This window comes from Hylobates moloch, unplaced genomic scaffold (genome assembly GCF_009828535.3).
Source record: "Hylobates moloch isolate HMO894 unplaced genomic scaffold, HMol_V3 SCAFFOLD_24, whole genome shotgun sequence".
NCBI lineage: Eukaryota > Metazoa > Chordata > Mammalia > Primates > Hylobatidae > Hylobates > Hylobates moloch.
In genome coordinates this window covers 226,601-244,917 of record NW_026652299.1, presented here as the reverse complement: position 1 = coordinate 244,917, position 18,317 = coordinate 226,601, and the positions used below count along the sequence as shown (strand labels likewise).

General features: G+C 59.9%; 1 protein-coding gene across 1 annotated transcript in view; it reads right to left on the bottom strand.

Moving 5' to 3' along the window:
- Nucleotides 1-553: 553 nt before the first annotated feature.
- The window catches only part of FAM20C (FAM20C golgi associated secretory pathway kinase), a 61,371-nt gene continuing 43,607 nt past the window's right edge, over nucleotides 554-18,317 (bottom strand). Inside the window, exons 4-10 of the mRNA XM_032145640.2 lie at nucleotides 13,616-13,708; nucleotides 11,843-11,958; nucleotides 4,609-4,789; nucleotides 3,853-3,962; nucleotides 3,530-3,611; nucleotides 2,527-2,586; nucleotides 554-1,550 (exon numbers count right to left, since the gene is read on the bottom strand). Coding sequence (XP_032001531.1) covers nucleotides 1,301-1,550; nucleotides 2,527-2,586; nucleotides 3,530-3,611; nucleotides 3,853-3,962; nucleotides 4,609-4,789; nucleotides 11,843-11,958; nucleotides 13,616-13,708 — 892 coding nt within the window. The 3' untranslated portion in view covers nucleotides 554-1,300. The remainder of the gene's footprint in view (nucleotides 1,551-2,526; nucleotides 2,587-3,529; nucleotides 3,612-3,852; nucleotides 3,963-4,608; nucleotides 4,790-11,842; nucleotides 11,959-13,615; nucleotides 13,709-18,317) is intronic.

The following is an 18,317-nucleotide window of genomic DNA, read 5'->3' as shown; positions in this document are numbered from 1 at the left end:
GCTCCGGGACTCCCAGTGTTCAGTCTGCGCCGAGCCCTTGGCCCACACGCTCTCCTTGCTCCCTCCAGGGCTGGGCCTTCCCGGGGCTCGTTGGAAGGAGCCCGGAGTCTCCCAAGGGGGCTCCCAGGGGCAGGTTTGAGGCCCGAGGCCAGCAGTGGGAAGCGGCTGGCACCCTTCACGTTGCCCCTCACTCGCCGCAGCCCCGAGGCAGCTGCCCCATGCATGGCCGCCCAGTCCTGCTGGGACACCAGGAGCCACACCATGCCAGGGTTACAGACAGGGGCCGCCCTCGGGGCCGCCACAGCTTCGGGTCGCGCCCCAGCCTCTGAGAGCACCCAGGATGGGCCGCCCTGCCTTGGAGGCGGGGACTCACCTGGCCTGTTTGCACCAGGGCTTGGCAGGCAGCCCCCTCTGGCCCCAGCAGGCCTCAGGTCCAGGCCACCTTGAATGCCGACTCTCGGCCACGCCTGGTTCCAGGACTGGCTTTTTTTTGGAGGGGGTGGACGGGCAGCCACGCACCAGGGTGTGAGGGACCCGCCCCGTGAGGCCGACACACATCTGCTGTACCTTTATTGCACATTTATCACATTGCAAACTATTCCACAAAACTCTGCAAAGGTCAGCCCACGGCTGCGCACAGCCAGCCCCGCAGGACACACTTGCGCCAGCCATCCACAGCCAAGTCCGAGATGGGCGCTGCGGGCCGGCGGGCGGACTCGCAGGACGCCTGGTCATCGGGTCCTCCAAAACCACGTGGGCACCCGTCCACCAGCGCACAGGCCAGACGTCCAGCGAGAGCCTCCTCCCGTCCTCAGACGTGACCCTCCAGCCCTCCAGGAGCCGAGGCCCCAGGAAGGAGAGTTTTTACTTGAAGTAGGTCCCGAGCGTGAGAGCACTTGAGGGGTGATCCTGGCCTTGAGGGGCCCCCAGAACCGGGGAGGGCGGTCCTCGTGTTTGGTTTGGTAGGTGATTGGCGTCTGTGTACACGTCTCTGTTTATATACTTATTCATCAGCTATAAATACAAAATAGTAAATAAAGGCTCCTTTCCCTACAGAAAGGATGGAATGCCTCTGGCGCCGGCCGCCTCTGTCCGTGAGCACAGACAGCGCTTCCTTCCCAACCTCTTCTGGTCAAACACTGACAAAACGTGTCCTATTAGGCCTGGGGAGCCTCACCTCCCGTGGCAACAGCTCCCGACTCCGGATGATCCCGTCCTGCCTCTGAATTCACTGAATTCACGACGGGCGCACGCGCTTGCTGGGAGTCCGGCCCCTCTGGCTCCGTCCGGCCGACAGACACTACCTCGCCGAGGCAGCTGTGTGCTCAGTGTCCAGGTCGTCCTCCACCACGCTGTGGGGCCCGTCCCTCTCCACACAGTCCCGGACGGCCTTTAGCACCACGCGGAGCCGCCGGTCCAGGGCCTCCAGGTGCGGCTGGTACAGCACAGGCGCCACCTGGTCCCCCCGCAGAGACTCGGCCATCAGCAGGCTCAGCTTGTACTCCTCCTTGGCCAGGAGCTGCAGACGCAGGTAGGTGGACTTCCGGATCCTGGGGAGGAGAGGGGCGTCAGGCCTGGCACGGGACGGGGGAGATGCCTGCCCACGGGAAAGCGAGAGAAAGTGAGAGGGAGATGGAGAGAGATAGAGGGAGAGACACAGAGAGAGAAAAAGAGACATACACAGAGAGAGAGAGACACAGAGAGAAAGAGACAGAGAGAGAGAGAAAGGGAGAGAGACAGAGACAGACAGACGGAAAGAGACACAGATAAAGAGAGACAGGCAGACCGAGACAGACAGAGAGATAGACAGAGACAGAGAGAGACAGAGACAGACAGAGACGGCAGAGACGAGAGAGACCGCGAGAGAGGGGCCTGTGATCCGACGCCTCGTCAGCCGCTGGGCTGTGTGATCTGCTCCGGTGCAGTCTGCCGCCTCTCATCTGCACAAGGGATGAGGGTGCCCTTGCAGGATGCGGTGGCCGATGTATTTCCCAGAGGGAAATGGGGAGGTGAGGAGGGCGGCCCATTCACCCAGGAGACCCACCCCAACTCAGCACATCCGCACAACACGGGCGCTGCGATGCCTCCTTAGAGAAGTACAAAGCATTTGCCCTGCAAACCTGCGTCCCCAGCCGTGAAAGGGGGAAAAGGGGGTCTGAACCCCCACAGAAGGTGGCAGTGGCAGTGGCAGAGACCGGCAGCCGCACGGGGGAGCAGGGTCTCTGTGTCTCAGCTGGCGTCTGCCCTGGCCTCGAGTTCTCTCTGTAACTGGGGTGGCAGGACTGACACAGAGAGGGGGGCCCGAGAGAGCTCGAGCTGGATGGGCCTGGGGTGGTGGGCAGGTGAGGTCTGCGCCTCCAGGCTGCAGGGTGAGGGTGTGGGTCGAATTTGGGACTGTGGTTGAATTCGGGGCCTTTCCTCTCCCATGTGATGGCCGGGGTGGGGTAGGGAAGGCTGTGGCCGCCTCTGTCTCCTGCGTAGTAGGGAGGAGGGTGGAGCTGGAGCGGGCTCTGGCAGGGGCTGTACCTGCAGCACTGCTGTAGCGGCACCAGGATGGAGAGCTCGTCGTGTGAATATTTCCCAAACCTTCCAGAAGAAAAGCAGAATTGTCAAGGGCCCCTGCACAAGGTTCCTAACAGGCTGCTGGGCTGGCAGCTGGGCCATGGGTCCACCTGCTGGTCCCCGACACCCCAGGCAGTGGGCCCACCCCGCCCATCTCCAGCACCCCAGGCAGTGGGCCCACCCCACCCATCTCCAGCACCCCAGGCAGTGGGCCCACCCCACCCATCTCCAGCACCCCAGGCAGTGGGTCCACCCCGCCCATCTCCAGCACCCCAGGCAGTGGGCCCACCCCCGCCTGTCCCCAGCTGGGTATGTGCGGTCCTGGCCTCTGGCCTGGGGAAGGGTCCTGGGCAGCCGAGTTGAGACGGCTCCAGGGAGCGTCAGCCCACGGTTTAGCTGTGGAGCCATCTTTACAGCCACACACACAAGCTATTGAGGTGCCCAAAGTCCATCTCTCTGAGGCCTCCGAGCCTGGGAATGGACGTCCTCCTGCCCAAGTTACCCGCCTCCGTGCTTTGCTTATTAGGGGTCACCCTCCCTGGTCACCAGGGTCTCACAGCGCCGCCCAAGACCACCTGTGGCAGGCCAGCAGCGGCCGCAGAGGCCGTCGATCCCCGGCAGGCTGGCTCCAGGTCCCCCGTGCGGGCAGAGGCCAATCTATTCTGCACGGTCCTGCTCTTCCTACCAGCAGCCTCTCCCGGCCTCCATTTCCCAGGTAACACCAGCTCTGCCAGGACTTGGTCTGCAGCGTTCCTGTGCCTTGGAGGTTCCGCTCCCGGGGTGGCCCTCCCTCCTGGTTGGGGCCTGGGGCCGCCCCCTGCATCTGGCTCTGAGATGGGCCTTTGTGACATTCCCATCCCTCCACTGGAGGGTCTGCTCCCCCCGTCCCCAGGGTCTCAGGTGGGCTGCAGGTAGCTGGGAGGTGGCTGGCCCTTCCCTGGCTGTGCAGGGGTGGGGACAGGCTTACCCTCTTCCATTGTCTAAGTGGATGATGAACGTTTCATTCCCAAACTTCTCAAAAGTCTCGTAGTGGTGACGGTCCATGTTTCCTGCGGAGAGAAGCAGAAAGTGTCCCAGCTCGTGGGCAGCCGAGCCGTGTAGCTCAGAGGCCTCTGTGCTCTGCAGAGCGGCGTCTCCTCCTGCCAGCGTGACCTCTAAGCAATCTGGCCCCTCCCCAGGCCACCGGACTGCAGCTGGGCCATGCCATGGACCATGCCCTGCAGAGCCCTCGATGCATCTGATCCACACAAGGCGGGTGACACGGGGACCCCGTGCCCCTGTGGGACGTACCCATGAGGAAGTCGAAGATCGTCATGTCCATGACGTCCAGGATGCGGTGGCTGCTGTCATAGGGCGGTGTCTGCTTCACCTCCTCACAGTAGTCGGGGTCCACTTCCCACCTGCGGGGAGCCAGCATGAGACGGCTGGGCTCTGCCGTACAGACAGGGGGCCCAGGCCGGATTCTGGGGAGCCCGGTGCGCGCCGTGAGGAGCAGAGGAGAAACACTGCAGCAGGGACCTTGGCGTCTGCAGATGGATCCGCCTCAGCCGCGGTGCTGAGGCTGCATCAGCAGGAGCATGGGTGTGGGAGGGGACGGAGTCACTCTGCCCTGCCCCGGGGTGACCCCACCTGGAGCTGCCTTCAGCTCTGGGTCCTGTGTTTTTTGCAGAGTCTCTGTGTGGAAACAGGACCTGGACTCCACACTCACGAGGACAATGTGGGGTGGAAAGAACAGGGGCCGTTTCTCCCGCAGGAGTGAGGAGAGGGACGGGGCGAGAGCAGAGCTCAAATGCTGAGAGGCCCCGATTCGAGGGACCTGGGGGACAGGCCGGCCTAGGTCAGGGAAGCACATGGAATTACTGGAGTAAGGAAGCCCTTTGCCACCGTCTCGTCAGGAAGCAGTCGTCTCACACAGGCCAGCATCGCACAGCAGGCTCTGCACCCATCTCTGCCACCCCCGTGGGCGCTGACCCTCCCACGCCCGCCCAAGCCCAGCTCCCTCCGCCGTAGGGTGGTCGGACGCCAGCCCCCCGGCCCCGCACTCACTCGGCCTTCTTGCGCTTGTGGTAGGAGCGCCGCCAAGGGTTCCGCCAGGTCTTCCTCTTGGCCAGGGACAGGTCGGGCAGGAAGGCCGCCAGCGAGCCCTCGATCTGGTCTGGCTTCCCGCACAGGGCATGCTCCGTGGAGCAGTAGTAGGAGCACTCGCCGTAGAAGCAGATGTTGTTGGCTGGGGAGGGACAGGCTGCGGGTTACCCGGGCCACACGGGGCCGCGTCGTCACCTGTGGTCTTACGGCCCCCAAGGCCGGGCCGGGCTCTGCCTGGTGCTTCTCACGGGCAGGACTCACCCACAGCTCCCCCATCAATCCCAGCAAACACCTCCACCCCATGGTACAGAAAAGTGAACCCACAGAGCTGACTTCCCCAGGCCACACAGCTCCCCAGAGGCAGAGCCTGGCCTGAACCCTCGAAAATCAGAGGCTGGTCTATGGAAACCCTAGGGCCAATGTTTAGTCGTTTAAAAAATGCATTCGTATTGTCAAGAAAGTGACAAGAAAGTGACAATGCATTCGTATTGTCAAGAAAGACACAAGGCCAGGCACAGTGGCTCACACCTGTAATCCCAGCACTTTAGGAGGCCGAGGCGGGCGGATCACGAGGTCAGGAGATCGAGACCATCCTGGCTAACACGGTGAAACCCCATCTCTACTAAAAATACAACAAAAAAAAATTAGCCAGGCGTGGTGGCGGGCACCTGTAATCCCAGCTACTCAGGAGGCTGAGGCAGGAGAATGGCGTGAACCCGGGAGGCGGAGCTTGCAGTGAGCCGAGATTGCGCCACTGCACTCCAGCCTGGGTGACAGAGCGAGACTCCATCTCAAAAAAAAAAAAAAAAAAAAAAAAAGTGAAGAAAGTGAAGATATAATCCACAGAATGGCAGAAATGTTTGCAAAGCACACAGCTGAGGATCTAGCATTTAGAGTGTATAAAGGACTCTCATCACTCAATCACAAAAAGGCGAAAAACCAGCTAATAAATGGGCAGAGGGCTTGAACAGATGATTCTCCAAAGACGACACCCATGGCCGACAAGCATGAGAAGAGACAGGCGCCATCGTGAGTCAGCGGGAAGTTGCAAATCAAAGCCACAGTGAGGCACCACCTCCTGTCTGCTGGGATGGCTTCCATCGAAAGAGCAGAGAACAGCAGCTGCCAGCTGGGATGAGGAACCACCACCTCTGTGCGCTGCTGGCGGGGGGTGCGCACGGCGCAGCCGCAGCGGAAACGGTCTGCAACCCCTGATTAAACCCAGCGTCTCCATGTGACCCAGGATCTCCCCTCCCACGTAAACCCTTCAGGGAAGAAAAAATACAAAAACTCAGACACGAATGCTCACAGCAGCACCGCTCACCACAGCCGAAAAAGACAGAATCCACCCAAATGTCCATCAAGAGAGGAGTGGACAGGCCGGGTGAACGTGGTCCATCCGCATGAAGCCCTCACTGAACCCGAGAACCCTGTGCTCCGCGAAGGAGGCCAGACAGGAGGCCACAGGTCGTACGACCCTCTTAATACGAAACGCCCAGAACAGGCAAATCCAGACAGACTGGGGGTGGGACGCTGGTCGCCGAGGGCTGCGGGGAGAGGAACGGTGACCGCCTGCTCACGGTACGGGGTTCCTTTTTGGGGTCAGGAAGACGTTCTGGATTTAGACAGTGGTGATGGTTGCACACCATCGTGAACATACTAAAAACCACGGAACTGTACGCTTTTAAATGGTAAATTTTGTGGTACATGAATTATACCTTAATAAAGAAAGAATAACTAGAAAAATGCAAGAGCTGTCCAGGCCTGCTAGCAGTGGGGGTTCACAGCTCTGATGCTGGAAGCCCGGCTGATGGCGCTATTCCTGTATTTATTTGCTGATTAAATCCAGTTTTTCTGCTTTATTTGTTCGTGGAGAAACTCTGGAAAGCCTGGGGCTGCAGAACTGGTGAGAACGTGATTTTGTTGGGGCCAGAGCCCCGAACCTCACGCACAGCCCCCTCAGTCACAGCATTTCTGCTATCTGAGCACACGGCTGACGTCTCAGCCAAAGGGGCCCCTCCTTGACCCACGCAGCCAGGCTGAGTGATTCCAAGGGTCTCTCCAGGTGTTCCTGAGTCTCCAGGCTGCAGGGCAGGCTCCCCGTGGGATCAGAAGGCAGGTTCTGAAGGGCGCTTCCCAGCGGAGTGAACAGGAGGGCGGCCGGTCCGGGCTGCCCTTTCTCAGATGAACAAGCTGAGGTTCGGAGAGGAAATGGGGTGGGTGCCAGGCCGACCTGGCCCCCACCACACCCCACGCACCCGGCAGGTCCCGGCTGGTCTGGCTCCAAGGCCCCGATCACCTGCCTGCCCCCTCCTTCCCGCGCCCCCTCACCCCAGTGCCAACGCTGGGTCATTATTGTAAGAACGATCAAGGAAAGACCGGCTGCAGTCCTGTCTCGTGTTGATACAGATTAATCGGCAGCCCACAGTCGGATGAGGCAGCCCACTCTGTTTCAGGAGGAAAATCTTCATCCGAGTGCTCATTGGCTGGAGGCTTAAAATTCGTCTGCTGTAACAGCCTCCCGTCCTTGCCTAAGCCGGTTTCAGATGGTGTCGTGTTAAAAGAGAAACAGCCTTTCCTCTTTGCAGATCCAAATCGGGTATTAAAGGGGCCTCCCGAGCGGGGTTAGGAGCTGCTCTGTGCCCAGCCCCTCGCCCGGGAAGCGGGGCCGCCAGCAACGCCCGCATCACGGGCTGGGAATTACACAAGGAAGCCGCAGGAAGGCAGCTGTCAAGGTAACGAAGGCTGCCCTGCACTTGGGGGAGGGGCTTTCTGGGAGGAAGGAGCGTGAGTCCTTTTCCATTTTAGTAATAAGAAAAGACACAAACAGCAAGGAGAAAGCCAGGAGAGATCCTGCCTCCTCCAGTCACCCGGAAATGGTCACAGTTGGCCTCCCGGAGAGCGCAGACAGGCAAGAGTGTGGCTCCTGGCAAGGACCAAGACGGCTCCTTCACCCTGCGGCTCGCGTGTCTCTGATCATTGCTTTCTCTGACTGTGTCAGGGCTGACCCGGCAGGAGGAGAGTTTTGCAAGGTGGACGTCTGCCATCTGCCACCCTGGACAGCTGTGGGCCTGGCGGACACTGTTGTTTAGGGCAGCGGCTCTGGCTGCCTGAAGTGGGTCCATAGCTGGAAACATGTCTCCTTCAATGTGTATTTAAGCTGGACACAGCACTGGAGAGTCCTGAGGACCGCCCTGCCCAGCCCAGGCCACCGTGGCAGGAAAAAAGGTGAAGTGGATGACAGCAAAGCCCTTCTGTCCAGGCTGTGTTGGGCTAAGTGGCTTCCGGAGCTGCTGGGGACCTCGGCCTGGTCCTGGGGGTGCTCACCCTGCGGAAACGCAAAGCTGTGCACAGACGACCTGTGCACCTCTGGGATGTTTGCAACGTGCAGACGGAAACTTGCATAAGAAGTGGGGGGTGTGTTCTGTGAGCTTTTGGGGCTTAGAAGATGTGGGCTCTGACTGTGGCCCGGCCCCTACACAGCTGTGCGGTGCTGGGGTCCCAATTGCCTTCTCTGAACCTGAGCTCCACAATCCCTACGTGGTGCAGGGGGCTGCCTGGGCTCAGCCTCTGCCTCCCCCTCCCAGAGCCCACCTTCCCCGAGCACCGGCCCTGGCCGCCTCTTGCCCCTCACTTTGCTCCGGGCTGGTAGGTTTTTCCTTTTTCTGATCGACCCTACAGGAGGGTCATTCAGGCCATGGGAGGCCGAGGGGGTGTCTGCAGTGGGCTCAGCCCTCTGATGTGCCCTGGGCTCCAGCAGGGCCTCTGAGGTCACCTGGCATCCGTGGTCAGGAGACACATGCAAAGCAAAGTGGAGCAGACGAATCTGAACAGACTTTGTTCTCTAGGAGAGGAATCCAGGCTCCTGCACCCCTGCTGCTCTAGAGAAAGTCAAGCGCCCACAGAGGCTCCTGGAAGAAATCGAGCTGACGGGGCAGAGCGGCCGGAGCGGCAGCAGTGGGGTTCCGGGGCTGCGTTCAGGGGCACCTGGCAATGCTGGGCCCGGCTGCTCTGGGAGATTTGAGGACTCGCCTGTCCGGGCAGGCAGGTGGAACTGCTGGGGCCTCTGGCGGCCGAGGAAGTCTGGGATTTCAGGGGAGAAACTTGCGCTGCCCTGGAAAACCAGGAGTGGCCAGGGAAGCTGCCAGGGCGCTTAATCAAAGTGCTGGCTCCAGGGAGACGTGAGAAGGGATTCCAGCAATGTCACCAAAGGTGGTCGATGGCCGCCTTGCAGCGCAGAGCTCGGGGCGCTCCAGTGACCACCGTCCCTGGCCTGCTGAGGACCTACCTGGGGATTCCAAGTGTCAGCCAACATGGGACGTAGAGGTGACTTAATTCACCTGCTTGGACTAATAATCAACTCAGTCTTTTTTTTTTTGAGACGGGGTCTCACTCTGTCACCCAGGCTGGAGAGCAGTGGTGCGTGATCATAGCTCACTGCAGCTTTGACCTCCTGGGCTCAAGCCATCCTCCTGCCTCAGCCTCCTGAGTTGCCGGACTCACAGGTGCACGCCATCAGACCTGGCTAATTTTTCATTTTTTGTAGAGATGGAGTCTCGCTATGTTGTCCAGGCTGATCTTGAACTCCTGGGCTCAAGTGATCCTCCCAGTGCTGGGACTGCAGGCGTGAGCCACTGGGCCCGGCCACTCAGTAAGACCTTAGAAACGGGGAGGAAAGAACTTGCCCCCACAGGCTCATTTTACAGCGAAATGGGGAGTTCCGGAGATGCTGCTCGGAGCAGAGCCAGGCAGGGCATGTTCTCAGCATGAGTGGGCGTCTTTGACCCCTCCCTGCGTGACCCTGTGACCTTCTCTTTCAATTGGTCCTGAACCGAGAGCCTGGTCTGCAATGCAGAGAATCGAGTCTAAGCTGGAGGAATTCCCGCAGTCGCTGCATGGGGCGCTGGCACCTGAGGATGGGGAATGTCCGTCTTTGGAACCTTTGAAATACATCACCGTAAAAGTTGCAATAAAAATTGTAAAAAGACGTGGATAAGAAGCAGCCGGGCATCCAGGCATCACCGGGGCGAAGCCCAGCCTCCGTGGGCACCAGGGTGTGCATGGCAGGCTGCAGGGCGGTCAGTCCTGTGGATGGTGGGGCGGGAGGCGGTGGCTGGACGGTGCGTTCAGGGTCGACCCAAGGGCTGACAGCAGCCAGAGCTCAGGCGTGCTTAGGAAGCCCTAGACTCCCAGTGTGGGCAGGTGAGTTTCAGCCCCTTAAAAAAGATGGACAGCTCAAGCCATCCAAACAGGGACTGAATTGTTTGTGAGCCAATGCGTTCCCCATCACTGGAGGTGTGCCTGGCTCAGGCACAGCTGACCGGGGAGCCCTCAAAGACCCCCACGCTCAGGTTCTGCCCCGATTCCCGGTGTGTAGGGCCAGGCACCAGTGGGCCAGGGAAGGGAGCCCTTCTTCCTGCCTCTGTGGAGCTTTCTGTCCTATTTTTCTCTTATTAATGGGCTTGAGAGGAAGAGAGCAAATGAGGATCTCGGTGAGCCCTGGCTGACGGAACGGAGCTTAATTAAATCATGGATTCGGGGACCTGGTTCTGACAAATTCATGAACGCGGTTAGGAGAAAGCGCAGAGTCTGTACATCGATCTGAAACATCTGCAGGAAATGAGCTTTCAGGTCAAGGTTTTATGTGCCAGCAAATCTGAAGACGCAGCTAATCAGGGGCCCTAACTGGATTTTATCTGCATGAATTAAACAGACGGGCCAGGAGAGCGGCTGAGGCCCCCTACAGCGAGAGCCTCCAATCTGGAGGGCCCCTCCCCAGTGGGGTCCTTGCTCTGCAGGGTTTCCTGGGGTGACCACCGGGTCCCTTCATTCTGCGGTGCCCACCATCGCTGGGACCACTCTTGACCTTCAAGATGGAAACATAGGGGACCGGGTCCAGGACAGGTAGGAGAGCATCCCCAGAGCTCAGCCAGGTGAGCAGCGGAAATGGGAACAGCCTGTGCAGCAGGGGCCTGGCGCAAGGGAGAGGAGGACTGAGCCCTCCGCAGAGCCACAAATACCAGTTTCTTTTCTTTTCTTTTTTTTTTTTTTTGAGACAGGGTCTCACTCTGTTGCCCAGGCTGGAGTGCAGTGATGCGATTCCCCACTCACTGCAGCCTCCTGGACTCAAGCAATCCTCCTGCCTCAGCCTCCTGAGCAGCTGGGACCACAGATAAGCACCACTATGGCTGGCTAATTTTTTTATTTTCTGTAGACAGGGGTCTCACCACGTTGCCCAGTCTGGTCTCAAACTCCTGAAATCAAGTGATCCTCCCGCCTTGGCTTCCCAAAATGCTGAGATTACAGGCGTGAGCCACCATGCCCAGCCCAAATGTCAGGTTTAAAGCAACCTGGGTAGATAATTAAGTAGAAAATCATGTGTTTATGTGTGCACTGTACTTATCACGTAGAGTCTTGAAGGTTTTATAAACCTCAGCACCAACAGAGACATGTATTCCCGCCTAACGTTCAGGCCATCCTGTATCCCCTCAAGGGCACCAGGGACCGGGGACCAGGGCAGCCCTGTTCACAGTCCAGCCACTTCGCTGAGGCGGGGGAGGCCGCCCACCCTGTTGCTATACAACGGGGGTCCTGCTGGGTGTGTTTGAATCTGGGTGGGGGGGTCCCACGGAGGTCTGCTGGCTGGGCCACCTGGAGAAGGCTTCCTGGAGAGGCTGGGACCTCTCAAAAGTGAATCGCTTCACCAGTTAAAATAAAGAAACAGATGGAAGAAACAGCCTCTCTGTGCACGGTAGGACATCGGTTAAACGCTGACGGTGGCACCTTGAAGCTGTCTGTGGGTTGGCACTCCGGGTGTGGAAGGGGGCACAGGGCACCCTACATGGGAGGTGGGTTGGGAATGGCACTGTGGGTTGGCACCCCGGTGTGGAAGGGGGCACAGGGCACCCTACATGGGAGGTGGGTTGGGAATGGCACTGTGGGTCGGCACTCTGGGTGTGGAAGGGGGCACAGGGCACCCCTACGTGGGAGGTGGGTTTTGGGAACGGCACTGCACGTGGTTTCTTTTTGTTAGGGGTACTCAAGCCCCGTCACTGTGGGATCAGTGCGGGCCCCCGTGCCAGGCTACCTGGGGAGGTGAATGCGGGCCCCCGTGCCAGGCTACCTGGGGAGATGAATGTGGGCCCCCGTGCCAGGCTACCTGGGGAGATGAATGCGGGCCCCCGTGCCAGGCTACCTGGAGAGATGAAGAAGGTCCTCCAGAGCTTCTTGTCCCGCGTGACGTCCCGGATCTCCTTGGTCATGTTGACCATCCTGCCAGCCACGGGAGGAACCCGGCGGAAGTCCAGGATCCTGGCAAGAAACAGGCAGGGGAGGGTCTGTGCTCTGTGGGGCTGAGCGGGCCTCTGTCTCGCTGCCTCCGAATAAACCCAGCCCTGGGTCCTGTGGCTCTGCCTGGCCCCGCGGTGATGGGGGCGGGAGAGGCCCCTGAGGGACTGGGGCTGGCCACGCCTCGCTGATGGGCACACAGCACCAACTGCCTGCATAGCTAAAGCCTGCCCTCGTTCCAGGGCTAAATTTAAAACAAAATTAAATTAAAGGAACCACTTTTAATGGAACTCTTCCTGAACCACACCGTAGGCTCCCACTCGCTTAATTAAATGGAGAATGCAGGGCGAGAGCTTTTCTTGCTGACGGAGGACATGGTGATTGTCCTGTGACGTGAGGTGACCAGGTGTGGAGGGATGTGGGCCATCTGCCGGGGCCGACCGGGGACCCAAGGCCCAACCACGCCTCCGCGTGGAGCACCCGCCCCTCCACCTGTCAGACGGCTCGCCTGGGTGCCGGGCTCTGTGTCCTGTTTTATAAACAGGTAGACACGAGGGGTCTGTTTCCGAATGACCCTCCCTGGCTTTCTTTTCATCGAAAAGCCCTTTTTTGGGTTCAGGCTGTTCTAGAAATGGTGGAAAATCTGGCTTCTGGCAATTTCTATAGGTCACCACAGAAGACTTTGATCTTAAAAAAGCCCTTTAAACTCCAATGTACGCCTGCGTCACTAGGGATCTTGTTAAAATGCGGATTCTGTCCCAGGTCTGGGTGGAGCCCAGGACTCTGCATTCCAACTAGCCCAGGGCAACGCCAATGCTGCCGGCCCTGGGGCCGCACCCCGGGCTGGGACGTGTCAGGGCCCTGCAGGGCAGGCAGGGAGGCTCTAGGGGGCTGAGGGTGGCGCCTCCTCCCTCCACTGCACCAGGGCAAGGTCCTTCAATCCACTGGGCCCCTCTGGACCCAGGGCCAGGCCCGTGAACTGCCCCTGGAGGGCACTGAACACGGACCCCCCACTTTCCCAGCAGCAGGGCCAAGCTGACCCTCACAACGGGTTCACTTTCTGCTGGGCTGGGGCGGCCCCTCTGGAGACAGGCGACTGCAGGGCCTCCCAGGGCCCCTTATCGCGAACTTCGCTTCCTCCTCCTTAGGAAGCTGCTTTGGTCTCCCAGGGAAGTCTGTGCCCCGTGAGTCTCTGTGTTAAGATTCGCGGCACTTAATGCTCCCCCTTCCCTCCCTGCCTCCTTCCCTCTTTCCTTTTCCTCTATTACCGACCGCACAGCAGCTTCTGTGCCTCCCGTCTGCCCGAACTATGGGGGTGCAGGAGGGGTCCATCCAGATTAAGGTGCCCCAAGGGCAGGCACCCTCTCCCTCGGTGACAGAGGCATGGTTAGGAGCGTGGGAACCTGGGAACCTGGGCAAATCGCCGCTCACAGTGCCTCAGTTTCTCATCTGTAAGAGGGGGATATGAAAGGCTCTCCCTACCGCGTGTTGTGTGGGCTACGACGACACAGAGGGCCCTGGTCATGGCAGCACTCGGGGTGGGGGGAGAGCAGGCACCGGCGCTGCCTGACGGTGATGAAGGTGACGATGACGTCCTGCTGTGTCCAGCGCAGGACGGCCCAGCGCACCGGTGGCTCTGAGCACACGGGAGCACGGATGGAGGGAGGAAGGAAGGGCTCACCTGTCCAGGTGGAAGGCGGCAATCTCCGCGTTGTGCCTCTCGTAGTCAGAGAAATAAAAAAAGTCAGGGGGCGTCTCCTGCTCCCTCGTTTGTCTGAGAAAACAAGACAGAAACAGAAACGGTTTGTCACTGAGAAACCCTCCAGGGGCCGCAGGCAGGCGGGACGTGCTGGGCCCGGCTCTCCAGAGCCGACTGTTCCCTTTCCAAGGGTTTCGCTAACTCAAGAAACACAATCATCATTACAATTAAATGATATCAACCTACAGTTAAATAGGTTCATCTCGGAAGCAACAGGCACTAGGTCTCATCCCTTCCTGTTTAGGGGTTTCCGTCTCTTCCAGCCGAGGGTGAAAGTCCCCTCGAGCAGTGAATCCACGGGTGCTCCCAACTCCACGCTGGTGACTCAAAATCAGCCCGGGGGGCAGTTTTCACACCACGGAAACGGGCAAACTCTGCAAATCAGGCTGCTTCTGCCTGGGGAGCTGGTTATTAAATATTTACAGCCCACCCCAGGTCCACGCCACCAGCCAAATGGATTCTCCAGAGAAGCTGCTCTTGTCTGGAGCCCAGAGATTCAGGCAGAGTGTGGGTCACGAGGGCACACACATGGGGAGGGGGCAGGCCCTGGTGCCAGAGGAGCCCCCTCAACGAACAAGACGGACTTCTCCAGGTGTGGGCCTGGAGGCCAGGGTCAGGTTGGACTAGCTGCCCCTCACACCTGCCCTCAGCTGCCCGCCAGCTCCCTGGAGGAGCCTTCCCTGGAAGGGACGTGAGGGAGGCTGCCCGTGGATCCTCTTTCTGAAGCCTAGGAGAGGCGACCTGACCCATTTTCCAATGCCTCCCTCCTTCCCGCCCAGCAGGGAACCCTGGCCTGCAGGACCCGCCGGTCGGCCTCAGTTCCCGCTAAGCCGCTTCTCGTCTCTCGAGCTGGGGTCACGGCTGTCCACTGCTTCCCACATGTCTCCTGGCCCTCCACACTCCTGTCTTTGTGCACGCTGTTCCACCCTCCTGGAACGACCTTCCCTTCGCATCTCCAGATGGCTGTCAGCATTTCCTAATGTGTGTCTTACAGAAGGCCCGGCTTCAACTTCTCAGCACTCAAGAAGTCACCAGTCAGAGAAGTCTGGAGTTTGAGCAGTAGTTCCTCCCGGGCCCCTCCCAACAGTTCCTCCCGGGTCCCCTCCCAACGGGTCCTCCCGGGCCCCCTCCTAGGTCTTTGCTGTCCACACTTGCGTCATAAAGGCTCTGACAAGGCCCGCAGACAGGCGGTTGGACACATGGTTTCCAGCCCTGCACCGACTGTGGAATTCATTCTGTGTGTACACAGCATGTTCCCGTGCCCAGCACTTTTGAGATCTGTTGGTTGAAGCTTCAAATGCAAGTCATTTTCAAGCCCTGGCTCAAAGGCAAACTCTACAAACCTTCCCAGATGCTGCAGCAAAGATGAGCCTCTGCCCCCTGCAAACCCCCCAGCCCAGTGAGCAGAGGCAAACGCTGCTGGAACATCAGGTGCTCCACCTGTGACACCCGACACAAAGCCCCAACTGGGCCACCAGCCGCCGCCAGCCACCTCGTCTGCAGTGGACGCTGGTCGGCAGCTGCCCCCTCGCTGTTCCCGTTTCTCTGCATGGAAAGTGAGGGGCTGGTGGACACCGACTTTGGGGGTTTAATGCTGCCTGGGTGCCCCAGGACAGGATGCTCTGAGCCCGCCCCTAAAGCTCAGAGGAGCAGGGTGGGTAAAGAACGCCTGGGCGGCCCAGCACCAGGTCCACCCACCTCCCAGCCTGGCTTCTCCAGGACCCAGCGGACGTCGGGGCTGTCAGGGGCCCTCCCAGCAGCACGAGGCCTGGGTCTAGGTGTCCCTAAGTTGAGGGGCAGGCAGATGCCCTGAGGGGAACAGGGACCCCGTTAGCTGCTCTCAGGGGTGCTGGCTCCCCATGGGACCTGGCTGCCGCTCGGCCACCTGCTGCTCAGTGGGACTCCCTTGCTGCTGTCACTGAGGCCTGAAATCCACGGGGCTCTCCTGTGATGAGGGAGACCTGGAGGTCACATGCTCACCCACTTACGGATGGGCACACGGAGGCCAGAGAGGGGGTGACTTCCTTAGGGGCCCCAGCGTCAGTGGCTCAGCCCAGGGCTCCTGGGTCCCGTCCATTTGCTTGTTGACTCATTCATTAATTCGTGCAGCAGAGCGAGCACGCTTAGTACGCGCGAGCACTGTCCTGGCCTTGGGGAGAGAGAGGGCCCAGGCCGGGGGCAGGAGGTCCACTCTCCATGTGAACAGCCCCGGTCGAAAGAGCCACCTGGCCTCCATGAACTCCCCGTTCCTGTCCCAGTGCCAGGGGCTCTGCTCTGCACTTGGTGGGAGGCTGGGGCTGGGGGAGCCAGGACACCTGAGACCAAGCCTGGAGCTGGGCCCCTGACCACTGCCCAGCCCTGCCTGGCCCCTGGGAGAACCAGGGCAGAGGCTCCAGAGCACAGCAGGACGCAGGCTGGGGGTGTTGAGGCGGCCCGTGGCTGTCCGTGAGGGTGAGCAGGGCGGCGGCCGGCCCAGCACCCAGGGAGCGCGACACCAGTTTTTAATCAGGAAACAAGGTCAGCAGAGGCAGTCTCAGGGCGCGCTCCCTCACCAAATGCCTCAGGACACTCACGCGCCCACCCACAGACTTGGGTCCAGTCGGCCCCAGGTGGACTCTTACTTGGGTCTTACTCAGATTCACAGGCCGCCCTTCAACCTACTGCCGTGACCCGAGACTGCGTGCGCCTCCCCTACAGCGATGCAAACGCCGTGCTGCAGGTTCCTCATATGAAAAAAGCGGTGAAGCTCCAGCCTCCTCAGGGCCACCCTGAGCCTTCAGGACCCTGGGGACCCAGCGGCAGACGGGCCCGCAGAGCAGTGCAGGCCTGTGCGACGGAGGCCGGGGATCCCAGCTCCCAGTGGCCCCTTCTCAGGTAAGCAGCTCAAAGGCCTCTCCTGCACTGGCTGGGGGCCCCGGCACGTCCACCCTGAGACCCACAGTCACACCGCGGGGGAGAGGCTGGGCTCAGTGTCCCAGGCCTGGCTCAGCCCCGGTTTGCTGTGTGCACCCTGGCACCGCCCACCCCCTGGTTTCCAAGTCTCCCCCACGGCCTCCAGGACCCCTTGGCTCTGCGGTCGACGCCTCCCACAGTAAGAGCCCAAGAAGGGCAACGCGGGCACCGCCCTGTCCCTCCACCCTGGCCAAGGGACATGAGGCCACAGGTGGGGCTGTTTATGAAAGGTCAGTGCCATTCTGTAAACACCACAGGGTTCCTGTATCTCAGGCCAACACTCCAGAGGAAGGGCTCCCTAGCCGCAGGGCCCTGGGCAGTGCCGGTCCACGCAAGTGCTTGACCGATGTGGTCATGGTGGAAATGTGGACGAGTTGTCAAGGTCATGTCTGAGCGTAAGGGTGTAAGCGTGTGAGCGTGTGAGCGTGTAAGCGTGTAAGCGTGCTTCCCCCACCAAGGCCGGCCCCTGCCATGCTTCCCCCACCAAGGCCGGCCCCTGCCTCCACTGGAGGGACAGCCTGTCCCAGGGCATCTTCCCAGGCCAGGCCCAGGGAGGGAACTCAGCCCCCAACCCAGGAAGAATTTACCAGAATCAAACGCTGGTGACCTTTCCAGGTGCTGGAAACAGAGCTGGCAGGAATCCCCAGCTCGCGCGCCCTGCAGCCCACACCTCCCACTCAGCGCAGACAGCGTTCCGTCTGGGCTCCAACACTCCAGCAATGCAGACTCCAGACGCCGCCCCGGTCACCTTCCCAGCCCTCGGCTTCCCCGGCCAGGTCCTTCCTTCCATATACGCAGTGGAGGTCAGCCCGACTCCTGGGAGCATCCTGGCCCTGCCGCGGGCCGACATCATTGCCGCACGAACAGCGGGGCGGGGCATAGGTCCTGTGTGGCATGTCCATGTCCCTTCGGGGGGACCACGTCTGGGTCACAGGCCGTCAATTACACACCAGCGCGTGGCTCCCGTCCTCCCACGCTGTTCTCACAAAGCTGTGGCCACAATTCTCCGTGTTCCCTGAACGTTTCTTGCTGGGGGTGAAAGATGTGTACCACCCACGGCCTTTTTAAGAACTAGTCTCGGCTGCTAGAAACTCTGGGAACAGACCACTTTCCATGATCCCACATAACATTCTTCTTGACAGGGCCTTGGGTAGGCGCGAGGCCAGATGAGGATTCCAGGAGCTAATTAAAAATAAAATGCGGATGGTGGGCTGGTGCCTGCAGGTCACAGTTGCTTCATGACCCCACTGGGTCTGTGGCTGTCGCCGTCTCTGTGCACTTTTGAAACCAGCAGCAAAGGAGGGTCGGGGTGCGGGGTAGGGCAATGGCAGGTGGAGCGGCAAACTGAATGTGCTGCCCGCCAGGGTCGCCCTGCAGAGCTGAGGCCCAGACAGGCCGGGATCCTGAGGTTCAAGAGAAAGAGTCTAGACCTTGTGGAATCCCCCAGTTTTTAAGTGCTGGCAAATGGATTTCATTTCTCTAAAACACTGAAGGTCAAACCAAATGGTCCGCTGCCGTCAGCCCGCAGTTCCAGGGGTGGTAAATTCTGGAGTGTTGGATATTTTTGAGGTTAAAAAGCCATCATTGTTTTCAACTGGGAAGGGCTGGCTTTGAGCAAAACTCATTCCACACAACACTAGTTCTACCAGATTTTAGTAACTTTTAGCTGGAA